The 23,494-nt window shown below is 39.4% G+C and overlaps 1 protein-coding gene across 2 annotated transcripts in view; it reads right to left on the minus strand.

The window, feature by feature from the left end:
* Nucleotides 1-23,494, minus strand: part of FOCAD (focadhesin) — a 207,238-nt gene that overhangs the window by 77,805 nt on the left and 105,939 nt on the right. For both annotated transcript variants that reach the window (XM_063455217.1, XM_063455218.1), the window contains exons 12-18: nt 18,251-18,355; nt 17,345-17,446; nt 15,281-15,411; nt 7,589-7,715; nt 5,245-5,379; nt 4,690-4,740; nt 4,112-4,195 (exon numbers count right to left, since the gene is read on the minus strand). In XM_063455217.1, coding sequence (XP_063311287.1) covers nt 4,112-4,195; nt 4,690-4,740; nt 5,245-5,379; nt 7,589-7,715; nt 15,281-15,411; nt 17,345-17,446; nt 18,251-18,355 — 735 coding nt within the window. The remainder of the gene's footprint in view (nt 1-4,111; nt 4,196-4,689; nt 4,741-5,244; nt 5,380-7,588; nt 7,716-15,280; nt 15,412-17,344; nt 17,447-18,250; nt 18,356-23,494) is intronic.

The raw sequence follows: 23,494 nt of genomic DNA on the forward strand, positions 1-23,494 counted from the left end.
AACAAAAACAAAAATTTAGCTGGTTAGTTTTTTTTATTACTTAAAGGGACACTATAGTAACCAGAACAACTACATTTTAATGTAGTTGTTTTGATTAGTATAATATGTCCCTCCAAGCATTTTTATTTAAACACAGCCTTTTCAGAAAAAAGGGCAGTGTTTACAATACTGCCTAGGGACACCTCCCGTTGCAGTCACTCAGGCAGCCACTAGAGATGCATTGATTCAATGCATCTCTAAGAGGAGATGCTGATTGGCACAGCACAGCATTTTGCCGCTTGTGCGCTTTAGCCTCCCAATGCTTTCCTATGGGAAAGAATTGAATTGGCTGAGATTGTCAATTATGATGATCTTAGTCAAGGAGGCGAAGCCAGCGACGGCAGACTCAGTAGCACTGGAATAAAGATACGTTTTTACACTACTTAAGGTGGGGCGGCCACCTAAATAATGTCTTTAACACTATAAGTTCAGGAATAGGTATGCCTGACCCTATAGTGTTAAAGACATTATTTAGGTGGCTGGTCCACTTTAAATAGGGTAAAAACTTATCTTTATTTAAGGGGAACTAATCTTATAAGTTACATGGGGTTTCTATACCTCTTTTTTTTTTCTATACCGCTTTTAGTACAAAATATGCAATTTATAGGAATAACAATTGACTTTTTTCTTTCCACAGTGCTAATGTGTGAATAAGTATGTTGCCACAAAATAAGCTTCACCCTTGTTAATTAATTGTTTATATTTTATTTTGTTTATTATCACTTTAAAACAAAGAAAGTACAGATCTAAGAAAGCCACATGTTTTCTGATTATAAAGGTCTTAGTCCAAGAATTGGCAGTAATAAAGGTAAGCTGGCAAAATAAATAGCTCTTATTTTAAATTATTTCTAAGAGCAGCACTGTCAAAAATTACGCAGCAATGACTTGCATATATATTATAAGGGGGGGGGGGGGGATTTATTTTTATATATGAAGGCCACATGGAAACATTTTGCAGTGTAATTGTTTAATAGGCTAGTGATTTCCGAGTTTGTCATAGACAGCTGCCAAGTTAATGGCTCACACGGAATATTACATTACAGTCTGCGGTACTCCAAAACTATTTCCCTTGTTTAAATGGTCAAAATCTGCACATGGGAATATTATCATGCTGTACAGCAATTTAATTTAAGAATGCAAAGTACTGCTCTATATAATGGCACAATCTATAATATTATGCTTGTTTATCTAGGTTGATCAAAACATGCATTTTAACTAAACAGTATATATATATATATATATATATATATAAATCAAAAAAAGCTCTTGCACTCCAACAAAGTTATGATAGTACCTGATGCTCTGGTTGCTCAAAGATATAACCAGAAAATATACCGGCACTCCTAGGTTGCTTACAATCAGGGTTGCTGTCCTGATGAAAGCTCCACAATGGAGCTGAAACATTGATGCACTGATTTGGAATAAAGAATATTGTCTTGGAAAACCTAGGAGTACCGGTATATTTTGTTTATTTATATTTATATATATTTATATATATATATATATATATATATATATATATATATGTGATGGAACTCACATGACATTAATATTGACTGAATGTTTCAATTCTAAGATGAGAACATTTTTTAAATCAACAAATTACATCTTTACACTGCAGTTATATGTTGACTACCTACTTTTTATATGCATTAGGCATATAAAAGATGCAAAAAATAATCCTGGTAGAACAATTCATAAGTAAATACACATGCATGTGCTCGTTTACTGTTCATTCCATCCCGTTAATTTAGAGTACTGACAAAAAAACAAAACTGCATGGAAGCCAAGTTGCAATTATGCTTTCAAATATTTGGGAATCTAGTATTAAATTATTGAGATTGACTGCTGCAGTGGATCTATGTGCCATATAAGCCAGTTGGAAAGAAAGTGACTCACTCTTATAAACACGTAAAGGAGTTTTAAAAGGTGTGAGCTGCATGTCAAGGTTAACATTCTTGTAATTACTATGGGCTGATGATAGAGAAGGCAGTTCAGATGATCAATCCTTTACAGATATCCATCTACTACATGGCTCTGTGAAAAGATCCCTGTGCGTTGTAGGCAGCAAACGACATCTCTCCAATTAAAATGGCTTTTGTCGTTGAACAGAGAATCGGACAGCTGCACAAAAAAAATAAAAAATCTTTCTGGAGCCTGGAAACAATTGCGTGCATTGGTAGGAAACATTAAAGGAACACTATAGTCACCTAAATTACTTTAGCTAAATAAAACAGTTTTAGTGTATCGATCATTCCCCTGCAATTTCACTGTTCAATTCACTGTCATTTAGGAGTTAAATCACTTTGTTTCTGTTTATGCAGCCCTAGCCACACCTCCCCTGGCTATGATTGACAGAGCCTGCATGAAAAAAAAAAACTGGTTTCACTTTCAAACAGATGTAATTTACCTTAAATAATTGTATCTCAATCTCTAAATTGAACTTTAATCACATACAGGAGGCTCTTGCAGGGTCTAGCAAGCTATTAACATAGCAGGGGATAAGAAAATCTTAATTAAACAGAACTTGCAATAAAGAAAGCCTAAATAGGGCTCTCTTTACAGGAAGTGTTTATGGAAGGCTGTGCGAGTCACATGCAGGGAGGTGTGACTAGGGTTCACAAACAAAGGGATTTAACTCCTAAATGGCAGAGGATTGAGCAGTGAGGCTGCAGGGGCATGTTCTATACACCAAAACTGCTTCATTAAGCTAAAGTTGTTCAGGTGACTATAGTGTCCCTTTAAGTCAGTTTACCTGCACGACTGGAGCCTACTTCGGGTGAACAATGAAATGTTTATGACTAATAAAAGGCAGCAATGCATTTAATAATAAAACCGATCATCAATAAAAAAAATGATACTGCAGCTAGCGAGTATTCAAATTCTTCAACAAATCTATTTACACTTAGCACAAAAACAATGAAATATTTCATTGTTTTAAACATTCGTATATTTAATTATTTTTCAGCTAAGTGCAAATAAAGCAAGCTGTAAAAAAAATTTGACAAATTAAATGCAAAAATAACACAAACAACAAGGTCACTTTAGATGGCAATTCTGCATTATAAAATATGTCATATTTGGTTGCAGAATCTAAGCAGGCAATATATCCAAGCAGCTAGGCTGTACTAATATTCCTATGTGGTTTACTGCCTATCTATCCAATAATCTATTTCTATTCATTATTTTGTGTGTTGTTTCCAACATTGAGTATAAGTGCAGAATTTGCTGGGTGTTAATGTAAAGATATGTAGTCTCATGAGTGATTAGATATAAACTGATGTTTCTTTGGGGATTTCTAGTGTTACAGTGTCATCTCAATACATTATGTAAATGCATAGTATAGATATTTTGTTTTAAATTATTTTTTACAGACATGAAGTCATACAGGTAGCACGTTTAAAAAAGCAAGAACTTGTTTAAATTTTCAACTTTTCAAATATAAAAAAATAAATAAAAGATAAACAAAAGAAAAAGGTACAGAAAAAAGGACAAGGTACCACCATGATGAATCTGCAGCTTTAAAAAAAAAAAGGGGGGGGGGGGGGTAGAGTATTATTTGCCATTAAATGGTACATTAAAAAGTTGTCTTTAATTTTATCTTGAGGGGGGCAGAATTCCCCAACAAAGATGCAGACAAAGTAAAAAATAATAATTTTATTAATAAACATTTGAGCAGAGTATCTAAGGGTTGGGGAAGTAGAAATAGCCAGGGGTTTAGTACAAAAAGTAAAAATGATATTGCTTCTGTAATTGCAGAACATAGGTATGCATAACAAATTCACTTTATCCGACAGTGATTTGCACAGGCCACTCTATAAGGAATGACCAAGTGTATCTGAACTCATACAGGATTTTTAAGCAGATGATGAGAGTGAATGAACACTCCAAATGCATCATGGGAAGAGGTCAGTTGTAGAATCCAGAAGTGCTACAGAGGTACGTGTGTTTTATACCGACTTCTGCTGCAATCCTCACCCCAATTTTATAAGGCTATTAAAATAATTTGCAAAATAAATATAAAATATATAAAAAACAAAACAAGAAAAGGAGAACATATTTACAAACTGACCTGCTCAGGAAGATGTAGAATAGTGTGTTCATCAGCATTAAATGCACATAGAGACTTGTATGCCGAGGAACACACAACAGGATCCTAAAAGAAATGAAAACATAATGTGGTTGTCTGGGATTAATACATCCAGTCACTTAACAAAACCTAAACAGAACACTTGGGAATGTTTAAAAGTTATGTCAATGTTCCTGCTTTAAAAAAGAAATGTGTACAAATTCTAATCGGCTTTTACAGAATTTGACTAGTCCTGCTGACCCAGGTATTCAAGTGGCATGCGTTCACCCTGTGAAAACCCATGTATGTGATGTAAAGGGCCCGGTATAAAGAACTGGTAATCATGCTCACAACATAAAAGACATCCTGACAAACACTCTCCAGCTCTCTGTGCTTTAAAGGGACACTCCAGGCATGTAATGCAATGAAAACATGTAGCTAATACATAAGAACGAACAAAACAAAAATAACACGCTGACATTTGAAGTGTGTCTGGAGTGCATGCAACAAGGACTCCAGAGGGTTTTCTCCTAGATTGTCAATAACAAAAAAAAAATGTTTTATATAGTCAGTAATGTTACCTTACTCCTAGTGTGACTCCAAAGTATGCTGACAATTTGCACTTTAAATTTCTGGGGAGAAAAAAATAATAATAATAATTAAATCAATTAAACTATATATATATATAGAGAGAGATTATAAAGTCAAGTTACTATTAAAGCAGTGCAGGACAACAAACATCTGCATGAGACGACAAGTCTCACACATGGAAAGAAACAATGAAACTGCAACGATTTTATTCATTTTAACATTAATGTTATAATAAAAAATATTAATTTAGACTATTTTTAAAGATTATATTTATTTAATTCCATCTGTGCAGAGTGCTAACTGTGTTATAATTTTATAGATTTTAAAACAGGAGCCTTTTGAAAGCTCAGTTCTACAGTTTGTCAACTTCAGGTCCTCCAGGGCCACTTACAAGCCACACTATTATCATATCTTTGAACGAGCACAGCTGGTCTAATTAGTGGTTCAGACAGTTAAACTTGCTTGCCTGTACCCTAGCAGGGATAACTCTATAACCTGATCTGGCATTGCTCCTTGAGGACTGGAGAAACACCAGGCACACATACCTCATATTCTTCTGTACTAACAGTCAGTGAAGGAATCAAAGCGAAAAGCTCATGTAAAATCCTCAGAACACTCGGCCGGGTGTCGCAGCCAAGCTTAGGAGATAAAGCATTCCAGGTAGAGCGGATGTCGACAACCTAAAAAGAAAGGACCCCACAATCAAGTCAATGATATATTTGTCATTTCTAAGCCTCCGTCCAGACTTCAGCAATAACACTTTAGCTTATATGCACAGTGGGAATATGTTTTTTCCACTTGCCTTGAAACTGAACACCTCTGTTGTGCTTCTAAGTGATGTGTATCCACTGGGAAAGTAACAGTAATTAGTATAAGCCTCAAATACGATGTTTCAGCAACTGCTTTGGTTTCATCGCTGCATAAATTAATGGAATCATAGGGGAGATGCACTGACATTCAGTATTCGGTAATCTCAGCAGGTATTGTATATAAAGGCTGGACAAATCCCAGCAGCCAGGCATTTATTGATACTAATGCTGGCTCCAAGATGTTTTTTAGTCTATATTTATGAAGGCCTAAATATATTTTACATGTCTTATCTTTAACCCCTTAAGGACACATGACATGTGTGACATGTCATGATTCCCTTTTATTCCAGAAGTTTGGTCCTTAAGGGGTTAAAGAAGACAAGTCCTATACAAACTATGTAATAATAATATCTGCTTTCTGTATGAAATTTTATCGAGACTCTATGCTGTGATTGTCTATTGCGAGCAAGCGCAATTATGTATTGCGAGGGCATGCTCTCATGTCAGACTGGGACAAAACTTTTAAATGCACATTGGATTCCTGACCATGTTTGCTTCAGGTAAAAACCCTGAAATGTTTAGAAACAAATATAATTGAGTCTGTATATCAATTTTGACTTGCTAGTGCTAAAATTACCTTTTGTTTTTATCTAATTTATCTGTTACTTTGGAAAAACACTAATGGATTCCATCAACCCTATTTATATCCTGTAGTAAAAAAGTGTCCAATTGCCATTTTGTATGCTTTTTCAGTTGCATGAGATGTTTTCACAAACTCTGTCTGGGATTCACATCTTGTAGTAAATATCTAGAATTGTTTAGTCACAATTTACAACCACTAGTCCTTGAAAATTACTGAAAACGTGACCCTCATTTTTACTTGTACTTTACCCATGAGTTACTGGTATGATCAGTCCATGTTGATCACTTAGTTATGGCTCAAAATTACTGTGCAGGCCAGCAGCCATTTAAAAGTGCCATTAGAGTGTCTCTTCTATATTAATTGATTGCTGCCCACAAGTTGCAATAGTGGGAGGAGCAGTAAAGATTTACTGACGTTGGGCTGGAGGTACATGTAGATGGAGTCTGCCAGCAATTGACAGACCTTTTGGAAATATGAGATGGCTGAGGCTAATGTTGGTAATGAAGGTTGTCGGGATTATGGGGTGGCTGGATGGCTGTAGAGTGACATTGAAGAACGTGGACATTGTTCATGTATATCTGCTCCCCCACTTCATTTGTTAAAGATATCGCTGGGTAATAGCACCAATGACAACAGCAGTGTCCAAAATGTCTCCTGATGCTGATATTTTTCCCTTTTAAGGCCTCTGCTGAGCTAAATGTACTATCTCCTCACCTGAGCACTGAGCTGTAGGAAACTGCATGGGAGATTTACTTTGAATAAAAAAAATCTGACGGCATACTTTATTTTTGGAAGTAAAAAAATTTGAGCAAGAAATAATTGTAAAAATGTTATACTGTTTAATATTAGTTGGTGAGCACTTACGGTACTCACTTTGTTCTCATACCATGATTTTTGCTGAGCTATAAATAGAGGTACAAATTATATAGAAGAATAATTTCTGGGGCAAACTTCCAACAGGGGAGCAATTGCTTTGGAAACCAATGGAATAATCCTCCACTTGAGAACCTTTACCCACAATTCTGCTTTATAAGCAAACTCCTGCATTTTGTTTCATTGAGTCTCAGCTGAGATAAAACATGGCTACAGTGACTCATTCAGCGTGCATGCTCCTATGAGTGGTAGCTTGCAACTCCTTTTGAGTTTCACATACTATATTAGGATAACATGTGAAGTGGTTAAATATAATTTTTTTTTTATATTACATTTTTTTCACCTGCAATAATTTGAGATTAACAACAAATGTAATATGTCAGTAGTTGGCAAAAATCAATCCCCCCCCCCCCCCCCATACAATATACAATTAGAAGCTCAATTTTCAGAAAAATAAACTACAGGTGCCATAAACGGAAACTGTAACCTATATACAGAGAGCGGTATTATGGATCAGCAGATGTTACATATGTTTGGGCAAACACTTAATCAGATGGTTCTCACCTCAGCTTGGCAGAGAGCATGAAGGCCTTGAAGCGCTAAAGCAGCAGGGCTGGCCTGGTCAGGTTTTGTGCATTCATTCAAAACTTGGGTGATGGCAGCCAGCATGTCTGCTCCATGTTGGTAGGGTCTAAAAAGGAAAAATATAGTAAGAAGAATAAATAAACATTTACACTGACCAGCCACAGCATTAAAACCATTGATGGGTGAAGTGAATAAGATTGATTATATGGTTACAATGGCACCTGTCAAAGAGTGGTATATCATATCAAGTGAACAGTCAGTACTTGATTTTTATGTGCTGAAAGTAGGAAAAATAGCCAAGCGAACACATCTGAGTGACTTTGACAATGGCCAAATAGTGATGACTGGGTTGGTTAGATGACAGGTCAGAGCATATCCAAAACAGGAAGTATTGTGCGGTGTTCCAGTTATGAAGTGGCTAATATCTACCAAAAGTGCTGCAAGGAAAGACAACTGGTGAACAGGAGTCATGGTCAGGGGCGCCTAAGGCTCATTAATGCACTTGAGGAACAAAGGTTAGCCGGTCTGGTCCGATCACACAGAAGAGTTACTATAGTTCCAATTGCTGAAAACAAAATGCTGGCCATTAAAGAAACGTGTCAAAACACACAGCACATCACAGTTTGCAGTATATAGGGTTGCGTTGCTGCAGATCGTTCAGAATGCTTATGATGGCCCCTGTGCTATGCTGAAAGCACCTTCAATGGGGACAGGAGCCACAGAACTGGATCGTGGAGCACTGGACAAATGTTGCCTGGAGTGATGAATCCTGTTTTCTTTTAGATCTGATAGATGGTGGGGTGCATGTTTGTCATTTACCTGAGGAAGAGATGACAGCAGGATGCACTACGGGAAGAAAGTAGGCTGAAGGAGGCAGTGTTATGCTCTAGGCCAGTGGTCCCCAACCCAGTCCTCATGGACCACCAGTCCAGATTTTGTCAGCATTTCCATTTGAATAAAAAAGGGAAATACATAAATCCTGGACTGTTGGTGGTTCATGAGGACTGGGTTGGGGACCACTGCTCTAGGCAATGTTCTGCTGAATGAATCATCGCAATTATGTGGATGTTACTATGACATGTAACAACTACCTAAAGATTGGTGAAGACCAGGCCCGGACTGGCCATCGGGCAAACCGGGCAAATGCCCGGTGGGCCGCGATGGCCATGGGCCGAGGCCGGTAGGAAAGATCAAGAGATCTCCCCTGCCGGCCCATGCGCAGCAGCACCGGCCCCAAGATGGAGTTCTATCCCATCATGGGCCGATGGGGAGATCGGGAAGGGAGCCGGTCTCCCTCCGCGCACGGCGAGCAGCTTCCGTTCTCTTCTTCTCGCGAGCTCCGAGATTATCAGAGCGTTGCCATGGTAACCCGCGGCAACGCTCTGAAAAAACGGCGCTCGCGAGAGGGAGAGAGAGAGAGAGATGGTCTGTACCCTGCGGGGTACAGACTGAATTACCTGCCGCTGGACCGCCAGGGATGTGTGTGTGGCGTAGCCCCCCCCCCCCCCCTCCCTCACTGGACCACCAGGTATGTGAATGTTCCCTCCCCCACATAAAAGTTAAAAGGGGGAATAAATTGATTTTTTTTTTTACTTTTTAATAATAATAATAATTTAAGGCCATATACACACACAAACACATTACACACATACAAACACACTACACACACTGCACCCCTGCACTAACACTCACTGCACCACTAACACACACACATTCTGCTCCCCTGCATTAACACACAAACACACACTGCACTAACACACAAACACACACTGCACTAACACTCACTGCACCACTAACACACACACATTCTGCTCCCCTGCATTAACACACAAACACACACTGCACTAACACACAAACACACACTGCACTAACACTCACTGCACCACTAACACACACACATTCTGCTCCCCGGCATTAACACACAAACACACACTGCACTAACACTCACTGCACCACTAACACACACACATTCTGCTCCCCTGCATTAACACACACTGCACTAACACACACTGCACTAACGCTCACTGCAGTAACACACAAACACACACTGCACTAATACACACACTGCAGTAAAACACAAACACACTCTGCAGTAACACTCACTGCACCACTAACACACACACACATTCTACTCCCCTGCACTAACACACACTGCAGTAACACACAAACACACACTGCACTAACACACACTGCAGTAACACACAAACACACACTGCACTAATACACACTGCAGTAACACACACTGCAGTAACACACAAACACACACTGCAGTAACACACAAACACACACTGCACTAAAACACACTGCACTAACTCACAAACATACTGCTCCCCTGCACTAACACACACTGCACTAACACACAATGCAGTAACACACAAACACACACTGCACTAACACGCACTGCACTAACACACACTGCACTAACACACTAACACACAAACATACTGCTCCCCTGCACTAACACACTACACACACAGCACCCCCTGCACTAACACACTACACACACAGCACCCCCTGCACTAACACACAAACACACTACACCCCCTGCATTAACACACTGCATACACTCTATACCCCTACATACACACTACAGCCCCTGCATTAACACACAATACACACTCTATACCCCTATATCCACACTGCACCTCCTGCACTTACACACAAACACACTACACACACTCTATACCCCTTATATACACACTATTCCCCTGACACTCACATACACACACTAAACACACTCTATACCCCATAAACCTACACTACACTCCCTGCACTCTCATACGTTATACCCCTATAAACACACACATCACACCCCCTGCATGCACCCACACTAATTTATATCCCCTATAAATACATATTCTGCACCCCTTGTACACACTACACCACCTATGCATACATTATCCCCCCTATACACATGTGCTCTACAGCTCCCATATGCATACACACACTAGAGCCCCTAGATACACTCACAAACACACAGTACAGCTCCTTACATGCACACACTCCACAGGCCCTATATAAATACACACACACAAACACACATACTTTACAACCCAGAGACACACACACTACAGCCACTAGCCACATGTAGTACGCCACAAACAGACCTCTTCACACACACAATTGCTCTACACACATGCAACGTCCAAACATTTACAACAACACAAGGAACATCCCCACACATGCACAACACTCTTTAACAGTCCGGTTCCTGTTTTGATCTCTGGTATCCCACTATTGAGGACACCAGAGACAAATCGCCAGCAAACGCAGCACAAACTCAACCCCTCCCTTCCCCCCCAAAAAAAATCCTGGCATTTATTTTAGCCAGGAGCACTGGATGCTCTGGAGCAGTCACATTAACATACTCATTTGGTGGGGGGGGAAGGGGGTGTGCGTGTCAATGGTGGTGACATGACATGCCCCCTTTCTGGCCCCACCCCTAATAGTGGGCTGCTCTGCCTTTAATTGCCCGGGCTGAATTTTTGTCCCAGTCCGGCCCTGGTGAAGACCATGTACACCCCTTCATGGCAATGGTTTTCACTGATGGCAGTGGCCTCTTTCAGCAGGATAATGCATCCTGCCACACTGCAAAAAATGTTCAGGAATGCTTTGAAGAACATGACAAAGAGTTAAAGGTGTTTCCCTGGCCTCCAAATTTCACAGATCTCAATCCAATTGAGTATCTGAGACGTGTGCTGGAACAATAAATTCAATCCATGGAGGCCCCAACTCGCAACTTACAGGAGTTAAAGAATCTGCTGCTAATGTCTGGGTGCGAGAAAGCACAGGACATATTCAGAGTTCTGGTGGAGTCCAAGATATTAGGCAGGTGGTTTTGATGTTGTGGCTGATGAATAGTAACTCTCTCCTAATAGGTGTTCCCACAAGTCGTATTTTCCCGCTACAGTCTGTAACGAATACTGCAGCTAGACTGATTTTCCTTTCCTGTCGCTCCTCTCACACCTCTCCCCTCTGTCAGTCCTTACATTGGCTTCCTGTATCCTATAGGAGTCAATTGAAGGTACTAATTAACACCTATAAAATACTGACCAATTCTAGCCCCTCCTATATCTCTTCACTAATCCGCAGGTATGCCTCTTCTCGGTCTCTCCACTCTGCCCATAACCTTCTCCTGTCCGCTGCTCGCACCCATGCGGCTAACTCACGCTTGCAGGACTTCTCACAGGTGGCTCCTTTCCTTTGGAATAGTTCTCCCCCAGTTTTAAATCATTTGAAAAGTGCCTCAAAACCCATCTCTTTAGGAAAGCTAATGGCCTCCCAGAGTAACCTCTATTTCACGTACCTGTCCCTTGCTCTCTCCTAAAGGGCAGCACTCTATTTTCTCCTCCAGCTCTGCTTAACTCCACCTTGTTTAATTGCTACCTCCTGTCGGGTTTTATGCCCCACCTCGACTGTAAGCATGTTTGAGCTGGGCCCTCTTCAACCTATTGTTGCTGTAAGTTTTTGTAATTGTCTCATTTATTGTTAAATCTCTCCCTTTGATAATATTGTAAAACACTACGGAATATGCTGGCTCTATATAAATACCAGTAATAATATTGATAATAATATTCATTAATGTAGGGCAGATCTACTAGTGGACTTTTCAATGTGAAGAGTCACACAAAAATCTCTCTGGTTAAATACGGTTATTAGAAATTAATAATACACACATCATGGAAAATATCCATAAATGAATATTTAATGAAAGTGGTCCCAAAACCAATTCAGAACTAAAAGAGTTACTGATAACATTAGGATTTTATGTTGTCGGTGGATTAAGTTAGTTAAAGGAACACTATAGGGTCAGGAACAAAAACATGTATTCCTGACCCTATAGTGTTAAAACCACCATCTTTCCCCCTGGGCCCCTCATGCCTCCCTAAATATAGCAAAATCTTACTTGTATTCAAGCCTGAAGCTGTAGCTATGCTGTTTGCCTCAGAAAAACAGGCTGTCTGCTGACATCATCAGAAGTGGTAGCCTGATCCAATCATAGTGCTTCTCCATAGGATTGGCTCAGACTGACAAGGAGGCAGATCAGGGGCAGAGCCAGCACAATTCATATATAGATGTGTAAAAAATAATTTTAGTGGAGCGCTGATTCAATGTAGATAAAAGAGATTGGGGTAAATAGATAGGAGACCTAGCGGAACAAGCGGAAGCAGTAAAGAAAAAGTTTATGTCGAAAAAGTACCAAGAGATTGAAATAGATGAGGCATTAAGTAGAGTGGATCATTTAGACCGAACTAACCTATTGAAAATTAAGGATAAATCAAACGCAACAGAATCAGGAGAAGTATTTCCAGCAATAATTCTGAACTACAACAAAGAAAATTTACAACTAAAAAAGATACTCACAAGACACTGGCATCTATTGAAAAAAGATAAAATTCTGGCTAGTATGTTACCGGAAAGACCAAGGATCATCTTTAGGGGTGCACCGAACTTACGAAGGAAAATGACTAATATACATGTAAAAAGAAAGAATACCATAACTACAACAAAGAAAAATGGATTCTTCTATTGTTTGGACTGTATAGCGTGTAAAGAAAGAAAGCACAAACACACAAAAGGAGTATTTGAAGTCACTAGCAAAACGGAATCCTTTAAAATAAAAGAACATATTACCTGTCAAAGCACCAACGTGATATATGTACTGGAGTGCCCATGTGGGCTCCAGTACGTAGGAAGAACAAAGAGGCAACTGTACATTAGAATTAGGGAACATATGCTGAATATAAAGAAGGGATATATGCAACATTCAGTATCGGCCCACTTTAAACAAACACACAATTCGGATATGAGCCTTTTGAATTTTAAGGGGATATGTAGAGTAATTAAAAACTGGAGAGGAGGAGACCATACCAAACAACTGGGCATCACTGAGATGAAATGGATATATCAACTTGATACGCTGCAGCCTAAGGGTCTGAATGCCGAATTTGAGCTGTGTCATTTTTTGGGATGAATCGTCCTTTAAATCTCCATTTTTTATTAAAATTAATGGCATATAACATCTTTAATCCCACATGCATTTATATCTAGAAGTGGTAGCAGAAGCGCAAATATAGGATTTTTTGCGTCTATTTAGATAATTTTTATTTTATTTTTATTTTTGTTTTTATTTATCTTTAGTTTTATTTTCTACATTAGTCTGCTATATAGAATCATCCTTATTTTTATACATATAAATAGAGATTTCTACTTTTATAGGGCACCTTTTTTACTTTTTCTTTTATATATTTTTATAAGTTGATAAGGGGAGTTATGCTTTTATTCACAAAAGCATCCATTATACCGTTTAAAATTAATAGTATAAGTTCCAAGACATCATGTCTCTGTATATTTAGAGAATAGATTATGGGGGACCAATGATACTCACTTTTCTGATACATAACAATAAAAAAACCTTAAGGTGTTAATGGAAAGGTTCTCTTCGCTTACCGAGTCAAGTGTTACCTTGGTAACATGAGGAAATAAAGTTAAGTAATCTTATGTGCCGAAATCTCCAGTTATGAAATTGGGATACACTGTAACCACCAGATTATGGAGGAGTTATATTTATAATCATTGACTTTCTGTTTAATTCAGAAAATCTTACGTTATTCTACTTTCTTTTTCATGCTTGTTAATATTAGAAACGGCAGTTGCATTTAAACCCGATCAGGCGGGGTTACTATGGCAACAGAAGTAAATAGAAAATAGAAATGGTTATATGCTGCCTATAATAAGTATCTATTTTTTGAGCAATTAGGCATGAACACTTAGTAACTAACTAGTTACATAGAAGTCAACTTTGCATTACACATCGGAGTTTTGGATTTGCCGTGTGCAAATGATTGTCGGCAAAAACTGCTATTTAAAGAGAACACAGAGACACAGACCTCATCCATTGAAAAAGCCGCCGAAGCGGAGAAACGCGTTTGGAGAGGTCGGATATCAGCCAGCATCTGGATTATAAAGAGGACCGTTATTTGATATTTTTTTGCAGCAGTATTCATCTTTGCTAACTCGGGACGCCGAGCATTCAAATAAGGTCTGGACTTTAATTTTATAATTTTTTATGTGGCTGTTTTTTTTAGCTATATTTTTTTTCATAGACATATTTTTCATCCGCAAAAGTTATTTTCTTTTCTGTGATATATTTGTCTGTATTTTTCAATAAATGTATTTTTTACTCTATTTGAGTGTATAAAAGGTCAGTTCCAAGTCATTTTAAGAGAGGGGTTTATTTTATTTTTATGCATCTACAATTCATATATAGCCCTGGCCAATCAGCATCTCCTCATAGAGATGAATTGAATCAATGAATCTCTATGAGGAAAGTTCAGTGTCTGCATGCAGAGGGAGGAGATACTAAATGTTTGGATGCATTTTAGGCAGCCATGACCCAGGAAAGATCTCTAACAGCCATCTAAGGATTGGCCTTTGAAGTTATCACTAGGCTGTAATGTAAACACTGCATTTTCTCTGAAAAGACAGTGTTTACAGCAAAAAGCCTGAAGGTTCTGGTGACTATAGTGTCCCTTTAATGCTTATTGGTAGCATTTAGACACAAGTTTACTAAAAAAAAGTTATACAGAAACTTGCTGAATAATATTGTACCTGTGTACACTTTAATGCACTTCATACAGTTAAGATACATGCATCATGATTTCAGGTTACCTCTGTCTGCAGATATCTCGAATTGTTGCTGATTTTGCAACAGTCTTCTCCCACTGTGTCTCTTTACCAACAGACAAAGACTGCGTGTCAGTCATTGCCATCCATTTTTGTAGCTCTGGGTATATTCGGTCCTGTAGTAACAGAAAATATCAAAGATACCAAGGGTGTGTCATTAAATACATAAAAGATGACTTTACTCAATGTATTTATTAAAGTGAAATATTGACCAGCAGCATGTACTCTTCACAAATGTCTAGATTGCTGTTCATATTTTGCTGAACAGAGCACCAGGTTATGTACTTCAAATCTCAGAGTTCAAGATCCACTGATTTTATGTATATAATGAAGATTCCAGACGACAAAATTGTTACATTTTAGAACAGATATTTCTGTGCTACCAATAGTATTCTAAATTCACTTATAATACATATACTGTGCAAGACTAAATATCCACTGAATAATTCATATAGTGCACCCAATATAATTGTAATCAGGGCCGGCCTTAGGGGTGTGCGAGCTGTGCGGCCGCACAGGGCGCCATGGTGCAGGGGGCGCCCTGCGGCCGCATAGCTCACACAGCAAGTCTGTTAGCCGCAGCTAACAGACATGCCGGGCTGCTGGGCGGCGCTGGCGGGCGGCTGGCGAGGGAGCACTTCATCTGAGCTGTTTGCTCAGCTCCCTCGCGCGCCGCAGAGTGAGACTGGGAGCCGGAATATGACGTCATATTCCGGCTCCCAGCCTCACTCTGCGGCGCGCGAGGGAGCTGAGCAAACAGCTCAGAGGAAGTGCTCCCTCGCCAGCCGCCCGCCAGCGCCGCCCGCCCAGCCCAGCAGCCACTGGACCACCAGGGAGGAAGAGACCCCCCCCCAGCATTCCCAAAGGTAAGGAGGCTGGAGGGGGGGGGGGGGGGGTGTCTAAATAAATGTAAAAAAATTTGTTAATGTGGGTGAGTGTGTGTGTCTGTTAGTGTGTGTGTGTGTATGTTAGTGTGTGTCTGTGTCTGTTAGTGTGTGTGTATGTTAGTGTGTGTCTGTGTCTGTTAGTGTGTGTGTGTGTGTGTGTGTGTGTGTCTGTGTATGTTAGTATGTGTCTGTGTCTGTTAGTGTGTGTCTGTGTCTGTTAGTGTGTGTCTGTGTCTGTTAGTGTGTGTCTGTGTCTGTTAGTGTGTGTCTGTGTCTGTTAGTGTGTGTCTGTGTCTGTTAGTGTGTGTCTGTGAGTGTGTTTGTCTGTTAGTGAGTGTGTGTGTCTGACTGTGTGTGTGTGTGGCTGTCTGCCTGTGTGTGTGTGACTGTTTGCCTATGTTTGTGTGTGTGTGTGTGTGTGTGAGACTGTCTGCGCGTGTGTGTGTGTGACTGTCTGCGCGTGTGTGTGTGTGACTGTGTGTGTGTGTGTGACTGTCTGCGCGTGTGTGTGTGTGTGACTGTCTGCGCGTGTGTGTGTGTGTGACTGTCTGCCAGTGTGTGTGTGTGTGTGTGTCTGTCTGTGACTGTGTGTGTTTGGCTGTCTGACAGTGTGTGTGTGGCTGTCTGACAGTGTGTGTGTGGCTGTCTGACAGTGTGTGTTTGGCTGTCTGACAGTGTGTGTTTGACTGTTTGTCTGTGTGTGTGTGTGTGTGTGTGTGTGTGTGGCTGTTTGCCTCTGTGTGTTTGGCTGTCTGCCTGTGTGTTTGTGTGTGGCTGTGTGTGTGGCTGTCTGACTGTGTGTGTGTGTGTGTGGCTGTCTGCCTGTGTGTGTGTGTTTGTGTGTGACTGCCTATGTGTGACTGTCTGGGCAGACTAGATGGGCCGAATGGTTCTTATCTGCCGTCACATTCTATGTCTGTGTGTGTGTTTGTGTGTGGCTGTCTGTGTATGACTGCCTGAGTGTGTTTGTGTGTGTGTGTGTATGGCTGTCTGCCTGCCTGTGTGTGTGTGTGACAGGGTGTGTGGGAAGGGGTAAGGAGTGGGGGGGCGCTGTGAAGATTTTTTGCACAGGGCGCCCAAATGCCTAAGGCCGGCCCTGATTGTAATCCTTACAATGCTACACCTGAACACCAATATTAATATGCGGTCACAGTCTACACACCTGTTTCTCCCACAAGGCAGTCATCAGACGAAGGGTGATGGGCTGAAGCTTGACTGTGCTGCCTAGCATCTGCAAGGCCCGCATGATTTGGGGTACACACACCTGTTAACAAGAATACATGTTTCTAATGATGTCTGTGCATTTCTATTTACACACTTATACATTGTATATTAAAGGCTTACTCCAACCACCGTCATCACTACAGTGATTTAAAGTGGTAATGGTGGCAGAAGTCTGGATGTAAAGATTTGAGATATATAATCACTTTTAGGCCGTGGGCTAGTTACACCCCCAGCACAATGGCTTATACAGGATGGCCAATATCAATTCTGTGCAAAAATGACATCTGTTGTCAGCATGCTGGCAACAGAGGAAGTGATCTTGCTCTCCCATCCCTCCCTATGTGCAGTCCCTCCATTGAATAAATAAACAGTATTTTTTTTCTCTCTATGAAAAGACTTTGACAGGGCTACTCGAGTGCAGGGATGACGTTAAACAAGCCGTGTAGATCACGGATTTCAAAGACGTATAAAGCCTTTTTTTTAGGTTTTAAAGGGAGGAACTAGTCAGTTAATGACCAATAGGCATAAAGAATGTCCTGTATGACTGACTGTACGAATGAATATAGTCAGTCATCCAGGACATACTTTATGCCTTGAATATCCTAAGTTTGAGCAAAAAGTAATTTTAAAATTGTGTAATGAGAGCTATGGTATTTTTAAAAATCAGATAAATTGTGCATTATCATAAAAAAAGGGATTTGTTTTTTTTATTTAATCAGAGGCCAGATTGTGGCAAAAAAAAATGTTCAATAAGGAAAAAAAACATGGATTTGTGCTTTAAAAAAGATAAAAGTCAGAAGAAGGTTTTAAAGAATTCAAAAAAGGTACCAATGGTTTTTCTCACCTTGTGAGTACCAAGAGACGGCAAGGTGTACAGAATGTCACGGGACAAACTGGGGTTCAAAGGCTGCCCAAGCTTGAACATCAGGCTAGGAATCAAATATGGAACCTGAAAGACAGCAGACTGTTCCATTACTGCAATGCTCTGCTTATGACGCTCCCAATAACTGGCTTAGATCAGAAGGTATAAATAAAACATATTTCAATACATATAAACTGAATACTCATTAGGTGTAAAAGGTTTTTGTTTTTTCCACAGAAATTACAATAAAAACTGTTCTCATGGTATTTTACTTGTACTGTAATAACAGCGAAGACTTTAAAGATTTTATCCAGTTCAGCTATTTAGGCCTTAAAATTAAAATTCACTTTGAGTTTCCCAACAATTCTCACTTCAGTAAATAACCCTGTTAGTTACAGAGTGAACGCTGGATAGGAGACATTTGTGCTTAAAGGGACACTCCAATGGTCAAATAACAAAATAAATTTTAAAAAAAATCACTATTCAGTACAAATACCCCAAAGCATTTAATTATACTTTTTTTTTTTCTGGACATATGTATTTGTACAGCTTGCAAATGCTGAAGGACTATCCTCTCTGTCTTAGAAGGTGGGCAATGAATGTAGGCAGGTATGCAGATAGGGTGTCATTTCTTAAACAATGACGATTCATGTACAAATGTAGGTGACAGACAAGTTAGGCACAATCTACATCACTTTTACTATTTCTAGCCACTTTTATTATTTCCACCAAAATTTGTCAAATTAGTGATCAATGTACCCCAATTTAAGGTTTAAGTAATAGATTTTCCAGTTCATCTTTTCACCATATAAACAAACACACAAGGTTGAAGTTGTAATACTAAATACATATTGGGTGAGCAATTTACTATAAAACCAATGAGATATCAAATACATTTTAAAATGTATAAAATATGATTCCAGCTCACACAATTCAATTTAAAATTAAGGCTCCTTTCCTACATTATAATGCATCACATTTTATAGTCTAGCAGAACAAGAAAAAATATTCCATTGCTTACAAATAAACTCATTACTGACGTGCTGTGACTTATTTTTCCATAGTTCGAGAGCAATATTCATTTTTTTTTTTTCAGAAAGCAGCTGTATCTGATTAAAATACAATTGTTCATTTTCAACATTTTGTTATATTTATAGAAAACTGGAAACTGACAAGATTTTCACGTCAGTAGGGGGAAAAAATAGACAAAGCCACAGTAAAACACAATTACTGTGCTCTTGCAAACTTAATATGTAAAGTTTAATTATAGTGATAAGAAACACATTGCATTCCAGCAAACTGAATGGAACAGCGGTGGAGAAAGGGTTAGATTGAGGCAATCGCAAGCCCTGAATTATCAAACAGCTGGATAAGTGCAGAGGACGAATCATTAGATTCAGACATAAGTGGACCGCTCAGGAGACTGTAGAGTATGTTGCTAAGCAACTAGGGGCATTTTGCATCCAATCTCATCCCTAAATATTCAGCAGCCAGGTCATCTGTCTAATTAATATTGTGAAAGTGTGTTTTATCCCCACATTTTCTTCTCTCTGTCTTTTAATTGCATGTAATTTTACACTGCCCATTGATTCATTCAATGAGCGGGAACCTGCTGTGCCCTGCAAAAGATACACTAATGATAAGGAAGCAGACAGAATGTAATGTATTCTGACAATAACGGAGTTGAAGTGTAGCTATAATGAACAGGTACCAAAGTGACATTGAGGTGATAAAAAAAAAAGAAAGAAAGAAATGTCACTGATATGCTTGTGGGAACACAAGGCAAAAAACAGACAAAATTAAACTTGAAAGAAAAAATAAATGAAGTAATAAAAACAAAACAAAAAAAAACACAAAACACAATAATAAAAAAAATACAAACATATAACTACCTATCTCTCAATTAAAAGGATCACTTCAAAATGCATGTTAATAAACAATAAAATGACAAAAGAAAACAGAATATAGATATATATTACAAACATCTAAATATAAAAACATTGGCCAATTCATTTTTTTTTTTTTGTGGGAGGTCTCAAACATACATAGATCACCTAAAAAGTAAAATACATCTAAAAAGCACGTTAATAAAACCACCAAGAAAAAAAAGACTATAGATTGACCAATACAATGGCAAGCTACCGAGGTGTATGTTCACCTATCATCTGGTTGTGATCACTAAAGGTGCACCCCCACTCCCTGCAAAGAACTCAGCAGACATACAAGCAGACACCAATAGTAGGGAGTTCATCTGCAATGTCTAATTCCTACTGGAAATAATGCTGGTGTAACAGAGGCCTGTGCTTTGGGGTTTAGGTGTCAACCATCGCAGTCCCATCATGCAATGCACGGTGAGAAAGACTGAAGATATGATGTCATATCCCACCTCTTCCACATGTACTGTGTGCTGGGAAAGCAGGAAGTGAAATGTAACAATAGAGAAGTGATAGAGGTACACTAGAAGTAGAAAGACAGATAAAAAGACGTGTATTTGGAATTTTGTTTCACATTTTAGATTTACTTTCCACTCTTTCAACCACCTTTGTGGAGAGTTACTATTATTTTGTTATTTATAAAGCGCCAGCAAATTCCGTAGCGCTGTACAATGGGGTTGAGGGAAAAGTGTAGAAAGAAAGATGGGCAGATAATATAATATTTCCCTGCATTGTGATTGAGAGTTACACTGCAATTCAGCCATTGAATACCTTGCCAAACCAGTAGTGTTGAGGAGGAAGTGTTAGTGCACAGCATACTGATGCAGTTGCATGCTACATAAATCATACCGAACCAAGTAAAACAACAGGAAATTAAGGATGGTGCTCATATCGCCTGAAAATTTATAGCAAATCTTTTCCTAAATGTTGATTATGCAGTAAGTGTTGGTGTTATATTATTTTAATATATACATAAGTGTGGAGAAAGAGCAGGGGGTATTGAAACTACACTGCACATAGTGAATAAAAAGGGTAGATAAAAATAAATATTTTTTAAAATTTACATTGGACTTTTATTATTTAAGTCAGTTTTTTTAAATTGTTGTTTCTTTTGGCTTTCTTTTAATAAACACTGTAAATGCCTTAATGAAGCAGTTTTACTGTATCCCATTTAAAGGGATCCTAGACCCCCCCCGGGATAGTTGGCAACATTTAAAAAAAATTCCCAGGGGCACTTTGCAACACAGCTATCAATTACTTCTACCTTGAAAATTTACCACACCCACTGCCACAAAGCTCAGCCCACTCTGGCCAACCCACATACTTAATCTCCGCTTACTTATCATAGGGTCTACCAGGGCCAAATTGGGAAAAAAAATTGGCACGGACCCACTGTGAATGGGACTTGACGAGGGGGTGTTTTGTCATCACCAATGACAAGCACGCCCCCTCTCAAAGTTAGCTGGTTCAATGTGCAGAGCCCTGCTGAAGAGCTCTCGCATGAAAAAAAGGACCTGTTATTGTTCTACGCAGTGCAAGCAAATTGAGGAACATGCTTGCGCTGTGTTTGCTTGTGACATGTCTCTGGTGTCTCCATAAATGGGATACCAAAGGACAAAAGTGTAAGGAAAGTGTATTGTACATGTGTTTAGAGCCTGCTTGTGGGATTGCGTGTGTGTAGAGTGAGTTGTTTGTGGTGTGGTGTTTTGTGTAAATGCCGGTTTCAGTTGTGTTGTGTTTGTGGTGTAATATGTATGGCTAGGGGCAGTAGAGAGAGACAGAGAGTGTAAGTATAGGGGATGTAGTGTGTGTGTGCATAGGGGCTGTAGTGTATGTGTGTAGATAGATGATGTAGTGTATAGGGGTTGTAAAGTGTGTGTGTTTAGGGAAAGTAGTGTGTGTTTGCTTACAGGGAATCTAGTGTGTTCATAGGGGATCCAGAGTTTGTATGTCATTAATGTAGTGTGTGTAAAAGGTGCAGTGTATTCCTATAGGGCATCTATTGTGTGCGTAGGGGATCTAGTACGTATAGAGGATTCAGAGTGTGCATAGGGATTCTAGTGTGTGTATGTGGAGGATCCATAGTTATGTATGGGATCTATGGTGTGTGTATAAGGGATGTAGTGTGTGTGTGTCTGTAATGTAATGTGTGTAGGGGTGCAGTGTGTGTATGAAGGGATGCAGGGTGTGTGAGGGATGCACTGTGTGTGTGTGAAGGGTGCAGTGTGTATGGAGGGTGCACTGTGTGTGTGGAGGGTTGCACTGTGTGGTGTTTTGGGTACTGTGTGTGTGTGTGTGTGTGTGTGTGTGTAGGATGCACTGTGTGTTTGGGGTGCTGTGTGTGTGTTTGTGTGTTTTGGGGGGTGCTCTGTGGTGTTTGGGGTGCTGTGTGTGTGTGAGTGTGGTGTCTGGGCTGCAGTGTGGTGTTTGGGGTGCTGTGGGGTGGGGTAAAAAAAACATGTATATGTGTGTATTTTTTTTAAATTATTATTATTGTGATTACAAATATATTTAGAATTAGAAAGGGTTTAGGTCTGAAGTGGTCAAAGAAAGGGCTAGATAGGGTCATGAATCCATAATTGTTAAAGTAAATTTAAAGGGGAATCAAAGTGATTTAACGCCTTAAAGGGACACTTCAGGCACCCAGACGTCTTCTGCCCATTGGAGTGGTCTGGGTGCCAACTTCCACCACCCTTAACCCTGCAAGCGTAATTATTGCAGTTTTTATAAACTGCAATAATTACCTTGCAGGGTTAAGTCCTTCTGTGTTCTTAGAACACGAAAAGTGTTTTAAACGACGCTGGACGTCCTCATACTATGCATGAGAATCTCCTGCTTTGCCAGAATCCCCTTAGGAAAGCATTGAATAATGCTTTCCCTATGGGGCGGTCTAATGCGCGGAGCCTGACCCAGCGCCGAGGGACATCGGCGCTGGTTTCAGGTAAGTCACTGAAGGGGTTTTAACAACATGGGATGGGGGGTGGGAGGGAAAGGGGCACTGCAGGATTCTGCAGTGCAAGGAAAACAGAACTGTTTTACTGGCACTGGAGAGTCTTTTTAATGGCAGAGAATCGACCAGTGAGACAACAGGGTCATAATCTATACAGTAAAACTGCTTCATTAAGGCAAAATTGTTTTGTTGACTATATTATCACTTATAGATACATTAGAGTACAAAAGGTTATTTAGGATTAAATATGGATTAGTTATGCAGCATGATGCTGTATATTCATGCAACATTTACAATTTTCATAAATTAATTCCATCAATCTAGGTAAATTAATTTATGTCT

The sequence above is a fragment of the Pelobates fuscus genome, chromosome 5 (assembly GCF_036172605.1).
Source record: "Pelobates fuscus isolate aPelFus1 chromosome 5, aPelFus1.pri, whole genome shotgun sequence".
NCBI lineage: Eukaryota > Metazoa > Chordata > Amphibia > Anura > Pelobatidae > Pelobates > Pelobates fuscus.